The sequence below is a fragment of the Monodelphis domestica genome, chromosome 2 (assembly GCF_027887165.1).
Source record: "Monodelphis domestica isolate mMonDom1 chromosome 2, mMonDom1.pri, whole genome shotgun sequence".
In the NCBI taxonomy this organism is placed as follows: Eukaryota; Metazoa; Chordata; class Mammalia; order Didelphimorphia; family Didelphidae; genus Monodelphis; species Monodelphis domestica.
In genome coordinates this window covers 445,481,943-445,506,633 of record NC_077228.1, presented here as the reverse complement: position 1 = coordinate 445,506,633, position 24,691 = coordinate 445,481,943, and the positions used below count along the sequence as shown (strand labels likewise).

Sequence of the window (24,691 nt, the reverse complement as noted above, 5' to 3'; positions counted from 1 at the left end):
TGGATTTATGGATAGGGGAGGAAATGTATGTGTAAACAAGAAATGGAGAGCATTATGAGATGTAAAATGGATAAGTTTTATTGCATTAAAATTTTCCTGTACAAAAAATAATATATTCAAAATTAGAAGTAAAGCAGAAAAGCGAAGAAAATTAAGAGATAGAGGTCTCATGTGTAAAATATATAGAGAACTTGATCAAATTTACAAGAATAAGAGCTATTCCCCAAATTGACAAATGGGCAAAAGTTATGAATGGTTTATGAATGGAAAAAAATCAAGCCTTATATAGGTATAAGAAAAAAATGTTCAAAATCATTACTGATTAGAGAAATGGAAATCAAAACATTTCTAAGATATCATCTCATAGCTATCAGATTGGCAAAAATGAATAAAAAGGCACAATGACAAATGATGGAGGGGATAATATAAACTTTTTAAGTATTTCTGATTTTTCTGTTTATTTTTTGATCATTTACCTCATCTAAGCTACAATCAGATCAGTCCTATTTATTCACAAGATATGCTGTTTCCAGAGTCCTACTAGGTGGTATTTAGTATTTGTAATGGTGAGTATAGCAGTACCTTTTATACAGGGGTTGTGTCCCTGGTTGATGGTTGTGGGGCAGAGAGAAATGGGAACAGTTGTCTGAGAGTGCTGCTATTGCCTATGCCCTTGAACTTCAATGTTTATTGCTATAGGTTGGTCAGCAGTTTGTGCCAGTGAGGGAGAGGATATGGGGCTCCTCCAAAGAGATAACCCTTCTCCACTTAATGATGCAGGAAACAGGATCAGTGGTTTGAGATTTGGGGAGAAGGTTGCAGGCTACCTTTATCAGAGTTTGAGGAGTAATTTGATCAATCTTACATATGCTGCCTCCTGTCTTTTCCTCCACATGCTATTTCAAATAGTCGACTTTGCCTGCCTTAGTGTTATGAAACTTGTATCATATAGTGAAGCTTCAAAAGCAAAAGTTTATTTGGTAATCAGGGGTCCCATATACATGCTGGAGGCAGTAAGGTGGCTAAGTGGATAGAACAGTGGGCCTGAGGTCAGGAAAATTTAAATTCAAATATAGTCTTAGATATTTAATACCTGTGTGACACTGAGCAAGTCACATAACCTCTATTTGCCTTAATCCACTGGAGAAGAAAATAGCAAACCATTACAGTTATCTTTGCCAAGAAAACTCCAGGGACAGTAATGGGGTCACAAATAGTCAGACACAACTGAACAACAATGTACATGCTAATTGTAGGGGTCACTTGGGTATGTTTCTGTGTTTGGACAAGATGGGGAAATATTAGGAAACTGCAAAAAAATTAATGATTGGTTTAACCTTGAATTTGGCACCTAATAGAATTTCATTAAGTTTTATATCCTGTTTGAAATCTTTATGATTAAGAATAAGACACAGAAAAATATTTTTTTTCTAATTTTCAGGAAACATTAGTAACATACATTTCAGGAAAAAAGGAATAATCATTTTCACAAATGGCAAACTCAAGATTGAAGATAATAAGAGTAGGCTGGAATTCTAAGTCTAATCCAATGGAAGGGAACTTTAAAGATATAAAAGTTACATTTATCCATTAAAGCACAATAATGATAGCTCAGAGTTTGAGTCTCTAAATCCACTCTTCTAATGAAACTGTTTTCTCCAAAGTTAACAAACTGCCAAATCCAATATACCTTTCTTCCTCATTCTTTTAAAGAGAGAGGTGAAAGGAACCTTGATCTTCATTGGCCAAGCCAAAAGAAAAGAAGCTCTGATGGGCCCTACCAAGATGGAAAAAAATTGAGAGTTTGAGTTTGGTGATAGACTATATATTAATTGTTTAAAGACCATCCTTCCCCTACCCACCAGCTATGTTTCAAATAGTCTCTAAAAAAGTTGACTACTAGATAATGTTATTTTTCAGTCAAAGCAACTCTATTATGTCTGAGTCATTTTTCTCTAGAGAAAGCGAAATGGTCCAGTGGATAGAATTTGGGGCCTGGAGTCAGGAAGACCTGAGTTCAATTAAGCCTCGGGCACTTATTAGTTATGTGTCCCTGGGCAAATCACTTAATCTCTGTTTATACCTCTTATGTTCTTGGCTTTAAAAAAAGGATCATAATAGCATCCACCGCCCAGGACTGCTGTGAGAATAAAATGAAATATCTGTAAAGTGTTTAACAGTGTCTGGCACCTAATAGGCACTATATAAACACTAGATATCATTATCATTTTGGACCAAGAAGTAAGCTAAAACATCTAGAAATTACTATCCACCAGCAGTTCGCAAAATATAATCCAGGGAGTCTGGGGATTTTCAGGACTTTTTAAAGGGATTCATACAGTCAAAATTATTTTCATTACAACTACTAAACTTTTTCATTTCTAATATGATCAATATCTATACATATGTATAATAGACACAGACATAAATACACATAAAACAAATGTGTATTTAAATACATATATAATATATAAAACTGACATAAACAAAAACTCAACTTTAAAAAGCATAAAGGAATTCTGAGACGAAAAAAGTTGGGGAACCAATGTTATATGCTTCAATAGGAGAGGTCTCTTTTACTGACATATTATGAATCCTTGAAGAACTGATATGAAGATTTAATCTTAGGATAAAAAAATTGTACAATTATAGAAAGGAAATAATTTCTAGCTTGGCAGCAGTTTGTGTCAAAAGTACACCTGTGCATGTACATACCAGACCACACAAGCCTTTACACATGCATAGCACTTTACAGTCTTTCAAAGTGTTTTTTAGGTTTATCATTTGATCCTTTCTTCAGTCCTAGAAACAGATCTTGTATTTGAAACAAGATTAAGGAGGTAAGAGAAGAAAGAAGAACGAGACCTCAAAGAGCCTTGATTTCTTTCAAGGGGAATCACTGATGCTTCAAATTTAGGTCATTGTAAAGACTGGCTTCAAAAAGCTTCTGTAATTTCTTTGTTACCATTTATAAGATGATAATACCAGATTATATTACAGACCTCAATGATAAGGAATAGTAGAGAAGCATACATAGATGTGTCTAGTATACAAATGATAAATACATAAGTACCAAAAATGAGTATATTCTAATTTATAGTGTTATTTTATTGCTTGTTTTTTGCAAGATATATCATGGAACAGAGCTTTTCTCTATGTTTACATCTTCCTCAGCACAGAGCTTTTTGCATCAGAGGCAGTCAGTAAATGGCTAAATGGCTGTTGAATTGGCTTGCTGAAAGATAGCAGTAACTTTTTTCCTTTCTATATGTAGGTACAAAAATCTTATTTTTCATCATTTTATTTCTTAACCTCCATGTCCTCATCCATCTCAGTTTGTGGTTTTATATTTTGTTATTTCAACATATACATATGTGTAAACATATATAGACACATGCATATATATGAATACATGATCACAGATACATACATATACATGCTTTTTTCTATTTCCCAGAGGTATGATTTCATTGGTGTGAGGAATGCCTTATTCACTCCACCAGTGCTGGTCAGCAATTTGTCTATAATTTACAAAGTGTGTCTTTGGGGACACTGAGAGGTTTAGTGATTTGTTCATGATCACAGCACAAAGCTAGTATGTCAGAGTTAGGAGTATCTAGACTTTAAGCCTTGCCATCTACGCACTGTCTCCATCATACACATTCCTATGTATTTGACGTATAGGTGTGTATGTGTATATACACATATGCAATAGTAAAATGCATAATCTTTATATTTGGGGATAGAAAGAAAAGGAGAGATTTGTAGTTTGTTTTTTTTTTTTTGCTTTGTTTTGTTTTTATTTTTAAGAATTTGATGCGTTCTTACCTTCTCCCCATCCCCCACTAAGATATATGGAAACATCATATATATTAATAAAACCTGGGATGGGAAATGGAATCTCAAACTACCTATTCAATAAGCTTTTGTTAGTCAACAATAAAGAATTAGTTGATATTTGATATATAGAATGCAGCTGTTTAGTGTAACTTGTTAGAATCAGATGCTTTTAAAATTCAAAAGGTCCACTTTTAAGAGATGCATTTAACACAACTAGGTAAAAGTACAAAGATGGGAGGAGCAAAGCAGTATACCAACAATGAAATATGCCATACTTAAAGAGAAAATATGTTAGACTCAAATATTTTATATAGTCAATTTCTCCTCTTTCTAAGGGAAAAACATGCTCCAATTACTGATCAATTAAAGTTGCCAGTTTTTTTGGTTCAGTCTTTTCCTCCATAAGCTCTTTTTTTCACCTTTCACACTATTGCCTGCCTCTTCTTCCTTCTTAAAAGTCACTTTACTTTTGATTTCTGTCACTTATATTATCCCTATATCCTTTGGCCTGCTTTTGGGGGCCATTTCTTTTTCTTCTCCTGCATCTCCCTCCCCCAAGTGTAAGCATTATCAAATCAATTAACTCTGCTATCTTGAAAACAGAGAGATCTTCAATTCAACTTAAATATTTACTAAGAGATTGTATATAAAGCACTTCAATGACAAAAATAAGATCGCCCCTGCCATTAAGGAGTTTCCATTCTTCTATGGCAAGGGTTTTTAACCTGGGGTATGAAGGACATATAATTTAGAGGAGTTTGTGAAATAGAAAAGGGAATTTTTTTTTACTAACCTTCAGTTGCCTTTGTAATCTTTTTAGGCATTTAAAAACATTATTTCAAGAACAGGTTCACAGAATTTTCCATACTGGATGATACAAAAAAGGTTATGCTTATACAAAAAAAAAGGTAATATAAGCATATACAATTGTGAATACACAATAATTCAAAGAGAAACAGAAGAATATTAATTGGAAGGGAGACTGTAATCAAAAGAAAAGGACATCTGAGTTGAACCTTGAAGGTAAAGAATTTGAGATGAGAAGGAATTTCATTCTAGATATGGAAAAGAGTTCATTTAGCATGTCTGAAATGAAATAGGAAATGAGACTGGAAAAAAAGACTGGATCTAGATTTTGATGAGTCTTAAATGTTAGACTGAGAAGTCTTTATTTATACTAGAAGCAGTAATTATTCACCTTATGTGAGCAGAAGCTTAATGGAGATCATTTGGATCCCAGAGGGGAGGTTGGGCCTAGGATTTTCTCTTGGTTCTTTTCTTCTTTCCAAACTCTTATCTGCCAGTTTTCTCACCCTTAGATTCAAATAGCATATACATCTGGTCTGCCTCAAGTTCTATTGTGACATTTGAAACTTTCCACATGACAGTTTCACCTGGATATTTCATAGATACCTCAAATTCAACACGTTTCAGACTACATTCAACATTCTCCTCAATTCTTGTCTTTTCCAAGCCATTTCTCCCAATGACTTCTCTATTTCTGTGAATAAATTATACCACCCTCTTCCTAGACATCCGAGATTCAAAGTTCATATTAATCTTTGATTTCACTTCTTTTTCATATTGAGTCATTTGCCAGTTTTTGCCAATTGCTACATCACAATCTCTTAATCCCATCTACCTTTTCCTTTTCACTTCCACTACCTTCACATTATTTTAAGCTATTATTAATCTCATGCCTAGTTTATTACAATATCTACCTCAGAAGGATGCTTGACTCCAATATCTCCTAGCTCGATTACATTTGCATAACTCTGCCAGATAACTTCCCCAAAGTACTGAATTAATATCACTCCCCTACTAAATAAAGGCATATATACATACATAACAAAACCAAAAATTCAATGCTTCCCCAAAGCCAAAAATAAAGTAAAAACCTATAATCACAGGAATGGAAGCTTCAAATTTCCTTTAACATCATTTAGTCAGTCCATTTCCTTCATTTTATTGATAGAAGAAACTCCGAGGCTCCAAAAACTGGCAAGACTTGCTCAGGATGCATAGAAGTAATAAATATCAAGGCCAGAATTAAAATCTGAGTCATCTGACTTTAGATGCAGTGTTCTTTTGGCTACTTACAATAACTTGCACTTTCCTTCATCTTTCATTATTGTAAAACTAATGTCTAGCCATATTCCCAGTACAGGACTTGCCTTTTTCTACCCCAGTGCTAACCCTGACCCCACATACACCTTAAATGCACTCCATGGCCAGCTTTTACTGTACCTTTCCTAATTCTCCTTAAAAGTCTAGTTTATGTGTCATTTTCCCCCATGAACCTGCTTCCCCATTCACTCCATTCAGAAAAAAAATCTCTCTTCAGAATGCATGAAATAATTATCAGAGCATTATAGTTCTTTACATAAATACCATGTTATCTGTGCCCTGATCTGCCCACCTCCACTGTAGGTGGGTAGCTTTTCAGTTCACCTTTTCTTAAGTTCAGTTTGGATAGAAATGCTTCCTCTGAAAAGTATCAGAGTGGGAGTGCATAAACCATTTACTGTTTGCTTCAATAATGAAAATGTATGAACGTTTAAAATATTGTTCCAAAATACTACTGGGTCAAACAATAATTTGTATGACTTTGGACCCAAGGACCTTTGTTAAAAACATTTTTTAAAAATTCTTTTTAAAATGTAGTTAATTCAGATTTCAATTCAGCTGCCTAGGACTGTCAGAAAAATGCTTTTAGCCAAAGGAAACGATAACAATCTAGCAATTTACTCCATTTTGAAAAGTAAGAACACTGACCTTTGACTTGGAAAAGAAAAACATCATTAAATATAGCCTAGTTTGTCTGCACATTCTAAACAAGCCTTCTAGCAGTTATGTGGGCAATAGAAGGAAATTGTTCATTTGTTCTCTAAATTGTTCACATGTAGAACTTATACAATATTAAAATTGACAATCTTATTATTTTACAAATAATTTTAAAATTGTAAATATATTTAATATTAGAGAACCACTAATTTATTGGTTTACTCTTTCTGATTTGGTAAGGGTTTTGGAGAGGCAGTACGGTATAATGGGCAGAGACAGCCTCTGAGTCAGAATGATATAAGATCAATTCTTACCTCTAACACATACTGGCTATGTACCCTCAGCATAGATGGCAGCTAAGTGGCTCAGTGAATTGAGGGCTGGGACTGGAGTCAGAAATATCTCAACTCAAATCTGGCCTCAAAGACTTACTAGCTGCATGATCCTGGGTAGCCACTTAACCTCTGTTTGCCTTAATCCATTAGAAAATGATATGGAAAAAACAAACAAACAAAAAAACATGCCGGTAGCTTTGCCAAGAAAGCCTCATGGATAATATGGTACAGGGGTTCATGAAACATTGTACATGACTGAACACCACCCTCAGCAAACCATTTAGCAATTCAGTATCCTAGGTAACAAAATATAAGTTGTGGAAGAGGTACAGATCTCTATGGCAAGAGGGAATTTCCGTACGAGGGAGTCCCCCACACAGACAAACTCAGGTCAAGGTCAAAAAAGTGTGAGAAAGGAGAATAAGTCATACTTTTAAGCATTAAAATTCATTTACGTTTAAAGAACAGAAAAAGGTAAGTTTAAAAGCATATTCTTATTAAAGTAATAGATGCAACATGATTATAGTAAACATAAACTGAAAAATCAATGGTATAATGGGGAAGAATGCTGGATATGGAATCATAGAACCCAAGTTCACACCCTGGTTTTGTCACTTAGTACATGTGTGACTATACATGAGTCAAACTTAATGCCTCTGGGCCACCATTTTCTCAAGAATAAAATGTTATAGTTGGCCTAAATTGTGTAAAAGGAGTATTCCAATTTTAAACCTAATCACATAATCAAAATATTAAGTAATGTTAGTGGCTACCTATTCTACTTACTGATTTTTTTAACTTAAGAAAAAACAAAACTAATGAAATCTCCTGTATAAAACAATCCCTGTTCATATACTATTCATATCTCTCTCTCTATATATATATATATTATATATAATATATACATAATATATATATACATAATATATATATTACTTTATGAATAGTATTTGAAAGGACAAGGGGGTTTAAGAGTGGGCAGAGCTAAGTATTAAAGTCCTGTAGAGGGGGGTAACTTGAGGCACATTGATTATCTAATCATTTGAAATTGTCATATCCAGTTAATAAGAAGATGTCATAGATTAAGTGATAAATTATAAAGGTAATTAGAACTTTTTTAAAGACAGTGTGCCCAAAGCATTCAGAAACTTTATTGGTAATAAGAATCATTGAAAATAAATGATGTCTGCCTGACAATGTTTCCTATGGTCAGAGGAGGGGATAGAGGAGCTGAGATACTTGGAAATAAATTCTATTAATTAAAAATAAATAAAGCACAAGATGTAACATAAAGACCGAATAACATTCTTTAAGACTAAATTAGGTTAACTCCTAGATCAAACAATAGTCAATAAAATAGTAATCCCAAAATAAGAATAAAATAATTATTTTGAAAATAAAAATGAGATAACCAAAACTGAAGAGAAATAATTGAAAAAATAAAAACAATGTCAAATTTTTAAATATTAAATTAAAAATCATTATAGCATTAAGCGATCAGATTAAGAATATATCCCTCGGGGGCAGCTGGGTAGCTCAGTGGATTGAGAGCCAGGCCTAGAGACAGGATGTTCAAATCTGGCCTCAGACACTTCCTAGCTGTGTGACCCTGGGCAAATCACTTGACCTCCATTGCCTAGCCCTTACCACTTTTCTGCCTTGGAGCCAATACACAGTATTGATTCCAAGATGGAAGGTAAGGGTTTAAAAAAAAAAAGAATATATCCCCCACTTATGTTGACAACATGATAGCAGTTTAGGAAAAAATGACTTTCCTTTAATACAATTAAAACTATATTGAAGAGATAAAAAATTACAAAATTACCAAAATTAAATAAAGAATTCACAAGTAATGGAGAGGGGAAAAGAGATGGGTAAAAGAAGTTTGTCTGTCCAATTATATGAAAATTCTAAATTACAATGATGAATTTAATAAGATAAAAAACAGGAAATAGGGAATCTAAAAAATCCAGTTTTAGAAGGAGAATTTAAACAGAAATAATACATTTTAAGAGCAAAACTACAAAGAAAATTTTAAAAATGTATACAGATATCTATAAAATTCTAACAATTAACTAAAAAAAGAATTTCTATGCTATCAAACAGTCAAAACCAGCAGTATATGCTATAACCAGCTCTCCCAATTTTTAAGTATTCTGTGTGAGCTTTTACACCTTATAAATCAATATTCACTAAAAATCAGGGATTGTTTTGTAGTTGCATAGACTTTAAAATTGCTAATAACAGATTAATTTTTAAAATGTATATATGTTCATTGCTTCTCTATTTTACCCCCTCCCCCTTACCCAGCCCTGTTGTTAAACATTTACCAGCACATCCCTGTGTTGCTCTACAACCCTTGCTTTAAGCTCATTAGGAGGGTTATAGAAGGCTCCAGGAATGAAGTTATCACCAACCTCTTGACAATAGGATAATAACAAAGACTCTGATAATGATAATGTCTAATTGACACTTATCAAGTACTTTCAGTTTTGCAACCTTTTTTTACATCTATTAGATCATTTGAGTCTCAGAAAACCCCTCATCAGGACAAGAAGGGACCTTATCAAACTTCTTTCCCTATGCAATTATGTTGCTGATATTCTAACTAGAGAAAGACATAACAGAGAATGAAACCTATAAGCAAATAAAAAAATCTTTAGTGATTCAAAATATTAAATACTCAACATCCAAAAGCTACAAATATATATTCAAGAATTTGATTTCTAATCAAGTAGAATTTATACTAAGAATCAAAGAATGGGTCAGCATTAAGAGAAAAAAAATATAAAAATACTCAGTCCTTTTAAGAACAAAAATAGTAACAACAAAAATTGTGACAAAGTAATAGAGGGAGGAAAATATTTTACCAAAGAATTCCTAATTAAGGTTAATAACAATAGTAGCTTGGAAATAAAATTACTTTCCCTTAAAATGACTAAAACTATTTGTAATAAAGAACTAGCAATACTTGTACTGGAGAAAGACTAAACACCCAATAAAACGGGTAAAACAAGATTGTCCATTGTAAATATTATTATATGTAAAACAAGATTGTCCATTATAACTACTATTATATTTTGTTTGGGCAAATTATCTCGATATGGATATGCTCAAATTGCTCTGCTATGTCAGTGATGTGGAGAGTAACTGTGGACTGAGAATGATTTGGAGAAAGTGTCTTTGAAATCATGATCTAAATAGCCTGGAATGGAATAAGCACTGGAAACCATCTCTTTCAATCTTGGGATACTCAGTTGGACTTGGGTCTCCCTAATGTTCTGGGGAACTAGCCAGTTCTATTCCATACCAGCTTTTATGGTCTCTAGTATGAAATAACCAAGTGTCTTTGCAATTCTCAAAACAAAAACATTAATTCACTGTAAGCTTGAGTCATTTTTGGAACTGTTTACTGTTATCATTTATGAGGTACCTGTTCATGGATACTTTGTACTGTGTGCTATTTGTATTATTATAAGCCTAGGTACCTGTATACTTCATGTTAATTTATCATGCTAAAGAATGTGTTATTGCAACCCCCCAAATTTACCAGTCTTTGTTTCCCCTTGCACCTGGGACTCCATCACCCTGCTCTGGGAATTTTCCATGCATACCAGCCCTAACCCCAACCTGGATCATCATCCCATTTCTGCTTTTGCATTGAACTCCTTGGTAATTTGTTCTACAGGCACATATATATCCTTGCTTGATAAAAATTATCTTGATTTAAATGATGGTATCTTTCTAGTATCCCCTTTTTATAGAGAGATTTCATTCTGATAGGGCTTTACTTTTTTATAGTGTCTCTGGGAAAATCTTCCACTTGGGGGACAAAGGGACTAGGTGTCTTGTGTGTCACAGAGGCCTGGGGTGTTTGTTCCCTCTTAGAGGAAAGAGAGACCTAAATTTCATGGAGTCTGTGCCTCAGTTTATACATAATTTTGAAATGTTGGCACTAATAAAATGACAAGAAAAAAACTTATATAATAAGAGTCATCAAAGGAAAAAATTATATTAGTTGGTTATATGATGGTTTGTTAAAAAAGATGATAGTCAATATATTTCACACATCTACAATAGTAGCAATATAAAAAAAATACACCCACAAAGTATTTCACCTTAATGATATGTTATTAATACCATCCCAAAGGAAAGGATAAGAGAAATTAAATTCAATATAATAATAAAATGCATAAAATACTCATCTTGACCTACCAAGATACCTATAAATTTTGTATGACTTATTATGAAACCATTTTAAAATAAATAAATTGACATAATTGGAGACATTTAATGTTCCCAATGTGCTATGCTATGCTAATTTGGCAATACTGATACTACTACTTATTACTCTATGAGATTTCCTCCTATAGTAAACAAACTACCAAAGTGAGATTTTAATTAGACAACAAAATAAATATTAATCGTAAAGGACTAAAGAGTCAAAAATATCAAGGTTTATTATGAAGAGAAACATGGAAGAAAGAGATTAGATATTACCAAATCTTGATCAATGTTACCAATAGTAGTTATACTAAAAATGAAAAAAAAAAAAAACCTCTGATAGTAGATTTTTTAAATGTAGAGAAGGACAATATTGGAATAAATTAAATAAGAAAAACTTAGATTGACACATTCGAGAAACAAATGCATCTAAAAAACTAATATTCATAAATCTTAATACATAAAGACAAAGGAATAGTTTATTTTTATAAGAATAAATGGGAAAACTAGGGTGAAAAAGACCAGAAAAAATCCAGTACCAAAAATATATAACATATCAAATTTCAAATGGTTAAAAAAACTAAATTCAGAAAGTCACAATAAAAATATTTAGAGAATAGAATTTCGTATCATTAGCAAATTTAACAAAATTAATAACCAAGTAAAAGGGAAAAATCATAAAAACAAAATCTAAATTCTTGATTATAGAAAATTATAAGTGTTTTAACACAAAATAATTGGAAACAGAAGAAAAGACAAATATTTGGAAAATAGTTGTTTTAAATGTCTTTGGTAAAAGTATATTAAAATATATTTTAATTGATTTGAATAACTAATGGCTATTTCCCAATAGACACTTGATCAAAGAATATTAATAAGCTGTTTTCAAAAAGAGAAATGCAATCTATAAATAACAAATGGATATAATTATAAAAATTAATACTATTCATAGAAGTGCACATTGAAACAACCCCTAACATATTACCTGACCTTCATTAGGGAAAAAATGAAAAAAGATGGGAAAACATAAGTAGAGTTACTTTTAAGAAGACATATGTTAATTCAATGTTAGTAGTAATGTTAATGTGCTCATTCTAGAAAAAATTTAAGATAAAATGATAAAAGTATTAAATGGTTCAAATCTTTTTGATTTGTAGATTTTAATATTGTAAAAGGCTTCCAGGAAATCTGGCACCTAGAAAAAGGCTTTAATGTACAAAAGTTTTCTTAGCCATTTTTATAAAAATAAGAAACTAAAAACAATCTGGTCAATAGTAATTGGCTCAAAAAATTATAGTATATGAATACATTGGAATATTTTTATATCATAAGGCATGATAAATATAAATAATTCAGAAAAATTCATTAGTTATAGAAAATGATAGTGAATTAGAGCCAAGAAGACTATATATATATATATATATATTCATATTTGAAAAAAATCAACAATGTTGAAAAGTTAATATTAAAAGGCACTAAAATTTCAAAAATAAAGTTAATTTCAATATCATATTATCAAAGTTAAATAACCTATACCCTATTTCTCTTAACAAATGAATAAACACAATATTCAGGTAATAATAGAGGGATTGTGATTGTTTTAAAAATATCTCTAGTATTAAAACAAAAACATATCAATAATTTTCTTGGAAAATCATCTGTGCATAATTCTGAAAAAATATTAAAATGTGCGACTATACTACAATCTATACAAACTAAACAAGTTCTCAATCTTAAAAATATGGAAAAAATAAAACTATTTTTTTCTGAAAGCAAAGACACCAGTCCTTAAAAAAGTTAAAAGAAACAAAATCGTCCTTATAACAAGGAAGCCAAAAGAAAGCAGAAATCTTAGTAAATTAACGTGTACTCTTCTCTTGCCAAATGGAGGAACACAGCAACATGTATTTAGGGTACAATCTCATTTGATAAAGGAGGGAATAGATGGAAGACTACAAGTAATCTCATCAACTGGTAAAAAGCAATTGAGAAAATTAATTTCTGGAGAGCTTTTCCCAAGAACTACCTAAACCAGATTATCTTGACAACAATTACATTTACTACTAGACAACAGTAAATAGATGTACATGAGATACATATTCTGGAGATTTTACGTTATGATTTTCTCTAAGGACGACAGTGGAAATACAGTTTAGTCTTTCAATACCTCATTGATATTCCATGTAAGGAAATGTCATTGGCATTGATGAGGATGAAAGTGGAATTAGTGTTTGAAATTAACTAAAATAAATATATCCACTAGAAGCAACACAATTTTTAAATCTCTTGGGCATCAAATTGGATTAGCCACAAAGGAGGTTTTTGGTTTTTTTTTTTCCCTAGCAAAAAAATGAGATAGAGCAAACATCACCATGAACTCATACATTTGCTTTTGGATCTCTATTAAATCTTTCTAACACTAGTTTACATAAGTATGGAGAATAGTTTTGATGAAAACAGATTTAATATAATTAGAATTTTGATGTTCTACAGTGATATCTATATATTTCTGGTTACACAACACCCAGAGAAGAAACTTTTTTTAAGAGTTCAATCAAGATCATGAGGGCAGGTTTTTAACTCAGTTAGGCCAAGAAAATATAAAAAGTTGGATGAGAATGAATCAGATTTTTTTCCTTGTGTTTTCACCTAATGATAATTCTCAAAGATACCAAAACATAGGTATGTGAATGAAGTTTATGAAAAAAATACCGTATATACCCAAGGATCATTGTCAGGATCTCTGGGAAGTGAAGAAATTAGGGAAACACCACTGACATGTCAGGAGTTAAGAAATTTACTGTATTTGAAGGGGAAGCTGGTAAGAAATTTTTCCTTTTCCTTGCTATACTTGTCTATTAATCTGACACCATTTTAATTCAGCTAGAAAGCAAATGGAGACTTACCCTAACACAAAGCCTAGATATCATGCAGTATCTCCTTGTAGTATCATGCAGCATCTTCCTTAAACCTACTCTTAAAAAAGGCATCTATACATGTCATATTGGTATATATTGGTTTAAGTGGAAAGAAGAAAATGTATGAAATCATCCATTTTATTTACATGGCATATTTTTTTTCTCTCACCTCTACTTTCAGGAAAATATGATAGAATAATGAATTAAAGACATATATCCTGACTTCATGACATTGTGTCTTCCTTAAAGTATAATAAAGAGTTCCTGGGACTCAGGAACAACTAAAAACTGCCATGGAAGTTAAGAAATTCCTATTCAAGAAAAATTAAAGAAGTTCATTGATTTATCATTCATATAATTTATATTTATAGTATATTTATATTCATGGTATATTTGCATATATCCTCTTTTACTATATGCATAAATCATATTATAAAACAGTAAATTATACTGTTTAATTTTACAAAACCTTCATGTTCTCTTATTGGATTCGATTACATAGAAAGTATTTCCTCCTATACAGCCCATATGTTTGATTCTATGATTGTGATCAGATTTATATCTATATGGCCAAAACACTCTAAAAGGAACATCAAGAGTTTCCATAGTAACCCTTTAGGATAATTGCTACATATTTTTAATGTGGAACTTTGTAATTGTGACATTTAAAAACTGAAATATCTGACAGAATCTGAGGTAAGCTAAAGTATGGAAGTTTCTGGAAATTTTATATTGTCATCACATTGTGACAATGCTTAAGGACAATTGATGCTAGATGTATTCCATTCATTGACTGAAAATAAACCTTGGAAAAGAAACTCTTTGGAGTTAATAACTTCAGAATGATGGGAAGCTCTGTGCTGCTGAGGAAATAGTTATAAATGCCAGAGAAATGCAGAAGGTCTTTTCACTGCAGTCTCACCCTAATAGTTCATGCTCCTACTACAAGTTGCTGGCACATGTTACTTCCCTTAATTTTATTTATCTTTTCTATTATTTTTAGATAAAATCTTTTGTATTTTGTTATGCACAGAAAATGTTGCTTTCCAACAAAAGGAATAACAACAAATGACCCATGTTTTCAGACTCACTTTGGGGACTTATTAAAGAAATAATGAAATAAAGGAAGATGCTTATCTTTTACAACAAAGGTATTTATAAGAAATCTTCTCCAAAGGAAATGTTATTTGAAGATATAGTTACCTTTGTGAGAAATAAAAACATGAATGTGCTGCTTTCAACAACTGTGACTTTAGTAGGCCATAGACTCTTTAGATGAGGTTATGCTAAATAACAAAAGATCTAATAAATATAGATGCATTATGACTTTGTAATGAGTGTAAAAGAATTTAATTAAGAGAAGACAGAAAAATGTTTTATATGGTCTCATAAAATTCAGGTAAACTAGTAAAATAGGTTATGATCAACATTAGATAAAAGAAAAAATCATCCTTCTGATTGTAATGAATTCTGTACTGTGTTGGCATAATATTGTCTTTGTGTATAATTTTTGCTGGAACTATAACTAAAAGAAGGAAGTTTTCATGAACAGAAATTTTTTTGTTCTTCTATACCCCTATTATATATATATATATATATATATATATAAATATATATACAGACACAGACACAGACACAGACATACACATAGACTTCCAGAATGAGAGACTATATAACATCACAATAGTCTGATCCAAAAGGTAGCCATCTCATTTACTATATAACTATGGTATAGACATACAGGTTAAGCATACCATATAAGTATTAAGAAAATGGATGGCTATGTGCATATGTATAGAGACATACATATGCATATATAAGTAAGTATATGTTTAATGTGACATTAGAAAAAAGATATTTAGAGTAAAACAAATCAGATTCTACCAGTGTAAGTTACACATTTTTGAAAGCTATATTACTTAAAGATCCATTCCCAATTATTTGGTAAATTTATGTTATGCTAATTAAAAGCCATTTATCAAGAAATATAATTTATTAATTAGGCTTATTAAAGGAGTCATGTATGTACTCTTTGTTTTGCTATTTTCTCTTTGTATTACATTCCTGGTCTTTTTTTTTTGTTGCTATTAAGATTATTTTATTTCTAAAGAGAACGAATATAGTATTATGGGGGGCTATAAATTTGGTAAAAAGCTAGCAGGATAGCCAGTTTTTAAGAGACCTTGGAGGGGGGTTGGCTGTTTTTAATGGTGTATTAGTTTATGTATTTCAGACACTATATTTAATGGAGAAAAAGGTTTATAGCCTGTCTAAAGTTTTTGTTTGGAATATTTATCTGTTAGGTGAGTGAATTTGTGAGGATTTGATATTTATGAGAGATTTATAAAAAAAACTCAGAATTCATGAAGTGAAGGTTCTTGAATTTGGTGAGGGGTGGGGACAAGGAAAGGAAATCTTTCTCACTTAGGCCAGCTGCTGGAGGAGGATGTTGAGTGCCCTAAAAGCTATCAGATGAGATCTTCGGGAAGTGCTTATAAATCAAAATATTATTTCTGTTGCTATAACAGTATGCTGGGCACAGCATTTCACTTGCCCCAGACCTTTCCGGATGACGACAACCTGTCCACCTGTATCTTCCTGTACCCTGTCTGATTCGGAGTGTGTACATTGAATGGAGGAGATATCACTTACGACTGAATTTTTCATCATGGCTTTGACAGTGAAGCCGTCAGAAACCAGGGAGTGCGGCTGGTGCACCGGGAGCGACTGTTGCGGTTGTAGTTTGGTCCTCTTCATCATCTTCTCTGGACTTTTATTTAGATTCAGGGTGTCTTTTTCTGCCACCATCTTCCTAGGAAATGTCTTGTTCCCACATCCAGTGCTTTAAGAATGACTGGGAGGTGGAGGAGAGGGAGGAAGGGACACAGCCGGAGTGGGGTTACGGGGAGTAAAAACGGCCCTGTAATGGTAATAAATTAAACCCTCCAGGTCCTGCCCCGGTTTGCTCCTCGTTCCAGCTGTTTGGCAGCTCCAAGGTGAAGAGGGAGTTTGGGGGAGGGGAGGGGCAGAAAGGGGGGCAGGACCGTATTCTGCAGCTGCAACAGGCTTCCAAAGGTGCGCAGCGAGGTTGCTAGGCAACGTATCAACATCGCAGCTGAACAGCCTCCCAGTGACGTATATATTCGAGGCCAAGAGCCCGCAAAAGGCCTCGGGACGGGGGCGGGGCGAGGCGAGGCGAGGTAGGGGTGGAGGGGAGGGGAGGATTGGAAAATGAGCAGCAGGTTCCGCACTACATCTCCCAGGAAGCCCCAGGAATCTGCGCGGAGGAGTACGCGTGCGCGTCACCTCCTTCTTTACCCCTCCCTTTCAGGGAAAGGGGAGGGGTGGGGGAGGGGAAGGAGGGAGGAGGGATCCGAGGGCTTTAAAGCTGGATACGCTGGTCGTAGGAGGCGAGTGCTGGGCCTTGGGGCGGGCCTCTGAGCCTGTGTTAAGCCCCCTCCGCCTGTTCTTAGAGTCACCACCTGCCCTGTCACCATGATAGGTACGTGGGTGTCCTCCAGGTACAGCTGCTTTCTGCCTCTCCCCTTCTCTACCACGTGCTGGTTCCCTACGCAGGTGTTAGACACTTCTGGTCATTGTCAAGGACAATCTGGGTCTAGGTGAGGGATCCTCTGTGTAACCCAGAGCAATGTCTTTCCCAGCGGATGGATGCCAGGATATGTATTTATTGTGGCCTCTGTTTTCCCTTCCCCACCTGAGGACCAGAGTGTACCCCCTTCAGCCCTCCTCTGCAGAGAGGCAGATGGTGAGCCCGTTCTTCCCTCCCCATGTGTGGGACAACTCTCTTCCCCTCCAACCAGAGACCATCTAAAGAAAGTTACCTTAAAAGTACTCACTGGAAATTCATCCCTCCCTCCTCAAACCCCGCAAACCCATAAAAACTGTTGAGGTTTGTGAAGGTGCCCTTAGTTTTTCTCATGCCTACCTTTCTTCAGTCATCTTTCTTAACTTGGCTGCCTGTACCATGCTTGATTCCCCCCTCCCCCATTATTCTGTCAGTAAGCAACCTTTTGACTATCCCAGGGAGACTCAGAAGCCGGAAGTGAAAGTGATGTGATGATGTCAGTTGTGATGAGAAGGGTTGTTCCAAAGTGGTTTTTAAACTTCTTAAAGTTCTTGGTTTGTTTTTCTTAAAACCCTACATAAGAGTTCGATGAGGGACAAAAATGAGAGATCCAACATTGATCTTGTGATCAATGGAAATGGAAAACAGCTTTAAAAAAACAAAACAAAACAATTTTATTGTTGTTGTTGAGGTTTTCTTAGTGTCATGAGGCAAAAAGTGAACAAGTTGTTTGTTTGAACAAGTTGTTTGTTTTTTAAGTCCTATAAATTTGTTCGTGAAAATCAATGGAAAGACATATGCTTAGGACCATCTTTATGAGACTATCAAAAAGACTTGTCACAGCCAATGTTCAGAGTTTTATGGAATTGGTTTTTGGATATTGTTGACACAATGAGTATTACTGACACAGTATCTTTAGTGGCTGCATGTGACTATTTGGAGGCATCCATAAAATGTTCAAAAAGCATTTCTTTGTTTATGTCTGGTGGTTTATTTTTAGAGAAGCAATTACTTCTTAAACATTTTAATTTTGTTATAAATTAATGATACAATGTAAAAGGATATTCTTCCTATTACTGAAGAAATAGTATCACATTCCCTAAGGAATATGTAGAAATGGACTATTTTGAGTTTCAAAATTGTGTCCTTTTCTTACTCCCTTCTAGAGTGGTATTGCTTTTAGTTAATAACCCATGGAAATTAATGTTTGAAAAATACTAATAATAACACACTTTTATATGATTCTGTAGAGTTAACAAAACACTTGCCCCACTACTACCTTGGGAAGTAGATAATGTTAATATGAATATCCTGTTTTATAGAAAACCAGAAAAATAAAGTTACTCCCATGGTTTTGAAGCTAGCAGGAGCCAGCACATAAGTTAAGTTGGTGTTTTACAGATCAATTCAGCAACATGCAAGCCTTTACAAATGCAAAATAAACAAAAAACAAACTAACTAAGAATAATCATTTATAATAAAATTCAAATAAGGAATTGATGAGATAAAAATATATTAGTGCATTAATTGGGAAGATTTGAATTACTTGGTTAATTATACTTTGGACAATATCTGAATTTGGATATAGATTGGTATAAATGCTTTGTGCCTTTTTATTAGAATTTTTTTTTTTCCATTTGGCTCCACTACTTCATATTTCAGTGGATGTAATCATCCACTGGTAATGGCTGGTAAAGGCAAACTGACCAGCTGAACAACTGCTCTGGTAAATTGTAACAAGCCAAAAGTATTCTGAATATGGCTTAATATCAGACTGTTTATCTCTATTCTGGAGACCATCCTTTCCATGCCAGAAGGTTGGTTATACAGTGATCATATTTATTTGGCCAGAGGCTAAGATTGAATCATCACCCAGTGGAAAAAAATGTTGGATTTGAAGTCAGAGAACCTGGGAATCATGGCTTTGCTACTTACTTAGGGTAAGTCAAGTGAGAAGAGCTGCTAGGTGTCTCAGTAGATTGAGGGGCAGATCTAGAGACTCCAGATCTTGGGTTCAAATTTGACCTTAGACACTTTCTAGCTGTGTGACCCAAGGCAAGTTTCTTAACCTCCTCTATTGCCTAGCCCTTACCACTCCTCTGCCTTAAAACCAGTATTGATTCTAAGATGGAAGATAGGGGTTTAAAAAAAAAAAGTCAACTGGACCTCAATTTCCTCAGATGCAAATGACATGAATTGGGCTAGATTATCTCTGAGGTTCCTTCAAGCTCTACATCTGTGATCCTATGAGATCAAAATTTAAAATACAACTCATAGAAGGGTTTTGATAAGTATTAATGAAGGGAGGTCCAATCAATGAAATTTCAGGACCTTGAAGTAAGAAATATCAACAAGTTTGGAAATAGCCATGTAAATTTATATTTTAAATACTTATATACACATAAATATATAATTATTATAAGATAATTATATATGCCTTCATTCTTAAGGCTCCATTTAATCACAAATTATCAAGTAAGAAGTGATTATAAAAATATTACTTGAATAAAACACATCCTAGAGTGTCTTGGGAAATACTATATTTGATGCTTTGATTAGATGATTTTTATAACCCTCACCAATGACTGATTCCAATGTCTCAGAATAGGGCTTTGGAAGGTTTTTTTAATCATAACAATGGAAAATAAATTATTAAGCACCAGAAAGGAGGAGGGAAGTAATAGAATTAGAGTTCTGAGACCTGAGTTGAATCCTGGTCTTGAAATTTACTTTTGATTCTGAGTAAATGATTTAACTTTTCTGAATTAAGGGGTCCACATCTGTAAAATATCAATATTATTCTTAGTATCTGTCTTTTAGGGTTGTTGTGGGGAAAGCACTTTGCAGCATTGATGTGAATTATTTTGAAATGACACACACACACATATAAAGCCAAGAAGGCATCAGATGGTAGAATGTGAAACCTAGACTTTAAATGTTAGTTATAATGTATCTGAATAGTTTTATTAGAAGAAAAATCATTTTGTGATTTTACTGTTATTTGATCATTACATTTAAGAATTTATCTAAGACTTCATGTATATGTTATGCTTTTAAAAAATCTCTTTTAGGATCTAATTCTGCATGTTTTTAAAAAATTACATTTTAATTGCAATGTTTATTCCCATAAAAATAGATTGTATCTTTTAGTTTCAAGTTATATTTTTAAAAGTACATAGGCAGTTTAAAACACAATGTAAACAATTAAATCCAAAATTCATTCACCTAATATAGGGGCAGTGTAGTTGAAAGTTCACTAAATTCATTCTAATTCCTTCTTATTGAAAAATTTGGATTTTGATAATTAGGTAGTGCGGAGATACTAAGTCTGGCAGACAAGTTTGTTTATTTGTGATTAAATGTTAAAGCCCAAAGAAGCATTGTGACCTTCACCTATTGCAAATCAAAGAGGTAAAAAAAAAATCCTGACATGCATTGTGCATACTTGAAGCTCTACCAATGACAATTATGCAACTGTGGCCTCAGACCCTTAAATATCTGTGCCAATGTGCCCTGTCTTTAAATTTTCTATACTAATTCCTTTGAAAAAATACAAATTTATTATGAGTTGTTAACATTAAAATGTTAGGCTATGTACACGTTAAATAAATAGTAACATACTTGTCTCACATAATATTTAGGAAGTGAATTTCAGATATTTAATTTATTCCTTGCTTTTAGGAAAGACAACATTTAAACTCCCCAAAATAGATAAAAACCTAATTTCAGAAAAATGGGTTTTAATGTTGAGTGACTTCACAACAGTTAAAGATAACCCAGTCCAACATCTCATTTTCATTTCTAATGTAAAAATCAGTGCTTCAGTTTAAGTGGTTTTTTTCCCCTTTTTATCCTCAGCACACTGACCATCTACTCTGTCATAACTCTTTACATATTGCTTTTCTTAAAATAGAGCATATTTGTACTTAAAAGATGTGCTTCAGCATTTTATTTCTTCAAACCAAGTAATTTCATAGCTATCCTTTAAAAAACTTTATTTTCCAACATATTTCTTTTTCTGGGTCTCATTTGAGTTTTTTTTTAAACCTATTCCATGTAAAACACCTAGACAGTTAAAGATATTAAAAAACAAAAAACAAATCAGAAACTTGAAAAATGCCATGTCTTCAGTTGACATGAATCAAATGATTCCAGAATCATGGGAGAGGATAGAATTAAAACAGGTAAAATATGAGTTGGTATTCTAGAAAGAGGAATGCTCCTGGTACTGAGATAAATTTAGGCAAAGTTGTATTTTCCATTGTTCCATAGGATAATCTCTAATTTCTGACACTGCCAGTGACACCCTTGCTACTTAATAATCAAGAATGATTCTTTATGCTTTGTGTCATTTGGCTTTATATTGGGTTAAAGTGCCATGGAGACCAGTCTGTCTTCCAAACCTAACTTTAAGTCCCTGATACAAACTTTTATATACCCATTTCATAGGAGAAATGTTTTTATTGCTCATAACTGCCTTCTTAGAACCAGGATTGCTTTTTGGACACAGTTTTCTGATCTATTCTGGAGTCGGTTTTAAATGCAGTTAGTTACAGTTCTTCCTTGGACTGTGATTGATGTTTTAAATGCTCTGACCCATCAATGTTACAAAAACAAAATTTTTACTAGTCAGTGAAAAATTGTGCTTTTGTGAGAAGGACAGTATAGGGTTTGAAGCAATGCTTTAAAAAATAAATCAGGGCAGAAAACTTGAAGAAAAAAATGACTCAGAAAAATGAAATTGTTTAGATAATAAATCTCTTCTGCCCACAATAGAAAGTATTTTCTTATACATTTCTTTCAACAAGGTCTTCACTGTAGTTTTAAATGTATAAAAAAGAAGACTAGCTTAAAATCTAACGTCAGGTGTGAAGGCATTCTTTGCTGTGTATATTAAGGTATACTTTGCTTAAATATTTAAAGGAGGGATATGTGTATATATATTGATAATTAAAGCTAATTCCAGAAATTTACCAACTTATTTGTAAGGAGGGGAAAATAATTTATTTCCCCATTTGTTTTCTTTTAAAATTATTAAGATTGTTTCCTAAACATGTTGGTAGAATTTTAAATAATAATTTTCTGACATTTTACAGTTCATGTTCTTTCCCTTACCCCTTCTCCAAGAATGTAGGTTATATACTGCTGTCATGCAATACATCTTTCCATGTTCATCATGTTATAAAATCCAATTGTTTTCAAGTTGGCATTTTTTTGGCATCTTGAAAAGAAGAGTATTAATTCCTAAAATTTAGTATGTAGTGGTTGAATGAAAAGTCTAACTGCTGCTTGCCATGCCACACAAAAAAATTCATAGACAAACTTGCTATATCTGTCATTTTCCACAGTTTAGGATTTAGAAAATTGTATTGAAAAAGGTATACAATTGTGCCACAAAATAAGTTGTGATAACCTTTAGCATAGAAGGTCTTATCCAGATGTAGCAGAGTTGTATCTTCAGGCTCAATTCTATTGATGTCAATAAATGAGCTGGTAGCTAAAATAACTTAGTGGTCTTTATAATTTTAAACGTTTTTTCCCTAAGGATTTTTGAAGCCCTTTTGCTTTATGACATTTGTTAGCTGCCCTGCTTTGAGGAAGCCAGAGGGCACAGTGGATAGAGGGCTGGATGAGCTTGGAGTCAGAAAACCCAAGTTCAAATAGAGCCTCAAATATTTATTAACTGTATGACTTTAGGCAAGTCACTTAGCTTTTCTCAGCTTCAGTTTTCTTAGAATAGTACCTACCTGTTAGGGTTGTTATGAGGATCAAATTAGATAATATAAAGTGTTTTGTAAATCTTAATATGGAAATTACATATATGTGTCATATAGATGTTATTATTAATCATAGAAGTGACCAAAACATTACCGTATGAGTCTTTAGGTTGCAATATATTTTTTGTCATGCCATGATAAGGTACGTCTGCCTCCAAATGATTTTTCATACGCAAAAAAACTTTTCTTCTGAATTTGAAATGCTTCCTATTCATTAAGAGAAAATCTGTGAAAAATAACTTATGCTAACTTTTAAAATACTTTGACCGATGTAATTAGTTCCTTACCTTCTATTTGTTTAGCCTTTGTAACTTAATACTTAATGAAAACTGCCATTTTAATGCGAATTTAACAGAGATTTTATGTTTATGGTTATCTAGAGTTTATCTATATCTGAATCTTTAAATGTTGTAACTAAGACTTATCTGATAGTCACCTGATTTATGCTTTAGTTTGCCATGTCATATACTCTATTTTACTTTATAGAATGTTTTAAAGGGTCAAGGTAAATGAATAATGTGACATATAATATCAAATATTTTTATTACTTTATAATCCTACTATGTTAAATAATAATCTTTTAAAATTATGTAGGCATTGTACTGATGTGAAATGTCCATATTTTTGGTAAACAAAGGTACGGGACATTGTGCTAGGTACTGAAAGGAAGGGGATACAAAATAATTAAGACATAGCAATCCTCAAGGAGCTTATGTACTCACAAATATCATGATGGTAGACTTGATATTCTAGGTAACAATTTAGTTATATAAGTGGAGAGGGGAAAGTTAGAGAATACTCAAGAGTTCTTCCTGAATGAAAAATATTGGTACCACTGCCAGAACAAGGCAAATCAGGATGACTCAATTTTGAAAGAGGAATAAAAAACATATGTCATTCTACTGTACAGAAATAATCACTGGGTATTTGAGTGTTTATAAAGAGCACAATTTTAGGGATTGTGTGGGGAAATACACATATATCAATTCCTACTTTCAAGGAGTTTTCAATCTAGTTAGAAAAGAGATTGTGACACTCCAGAGGTTGCTATGATTAGTACCTATACTCTTGATAGTCAAGAACTGAGGTATGTAAAATATGGGCATCAATGAATCATCCAACTACTGCTAGCCACACATAGCACCCTTCATCATCTCCAAAATAACAGGTTTGCACAGGATACAAAAAGGGATTGGGGAGAGGGAGACAGGGACAGAGACAGAGACA

At 33.1% G+C, this 24,691-nt stretch overlaps 2 protein-coding genes across 5 annotated transcripts in view; one reads left to right on the top strand and one right to left on the bottom strand.

Moving 5' to 3' along the window:
* The window catches only part of PACRG (parkin coregulated), a 632,164-nt gene extending 614,787 nt beyond the window's left edge, over positions 1 to 17,377 (bottom strand). Inside the window, exon 1 of one of the 3 annotated variants that reach the window (XM_001371541.3) lies at positions 16,754 to 17,377. In XM_001371541.3, the coding sequence (XP_001371578.1) occupies positions 16,754 to 16,909 (156 nt within the window). In that variant the 5' untranslated portion in view covers positions 16,910 to 17,377. The remainder of the gene's footprint in view (positions 1 to 16,753) is intronic. The other 2 variants (XM_056814368.1, XM_007484866.3) reach the window with 2 other exon arrangements.
* Positions 17,259 to 24,691, top strand: part of PRKN (parkin RBR E3 ubiquitin protein ligase) — a 1,990,036-nt gene continuing 1,982,603 nt past the window's right edge. Inside the window, exon 1 of one of the 2 annotated variants that reach the window (XM_007484868.2) lies at positions 17,259 to 17,603. In XM_007484868.2, coding sequence (XP_007484930.1) covers positions 17,597 to 17,603 — 7 coding nt within the window. In that variant the 5' untranslated portion in view covers positions 17,259 to 17,596. Of the gene's footprint in view, positions 17,623 to 24,691 lie in introns of both variants that reach the window. The other variant, XM_056814364.1, reaches the window with a different exon arrangement.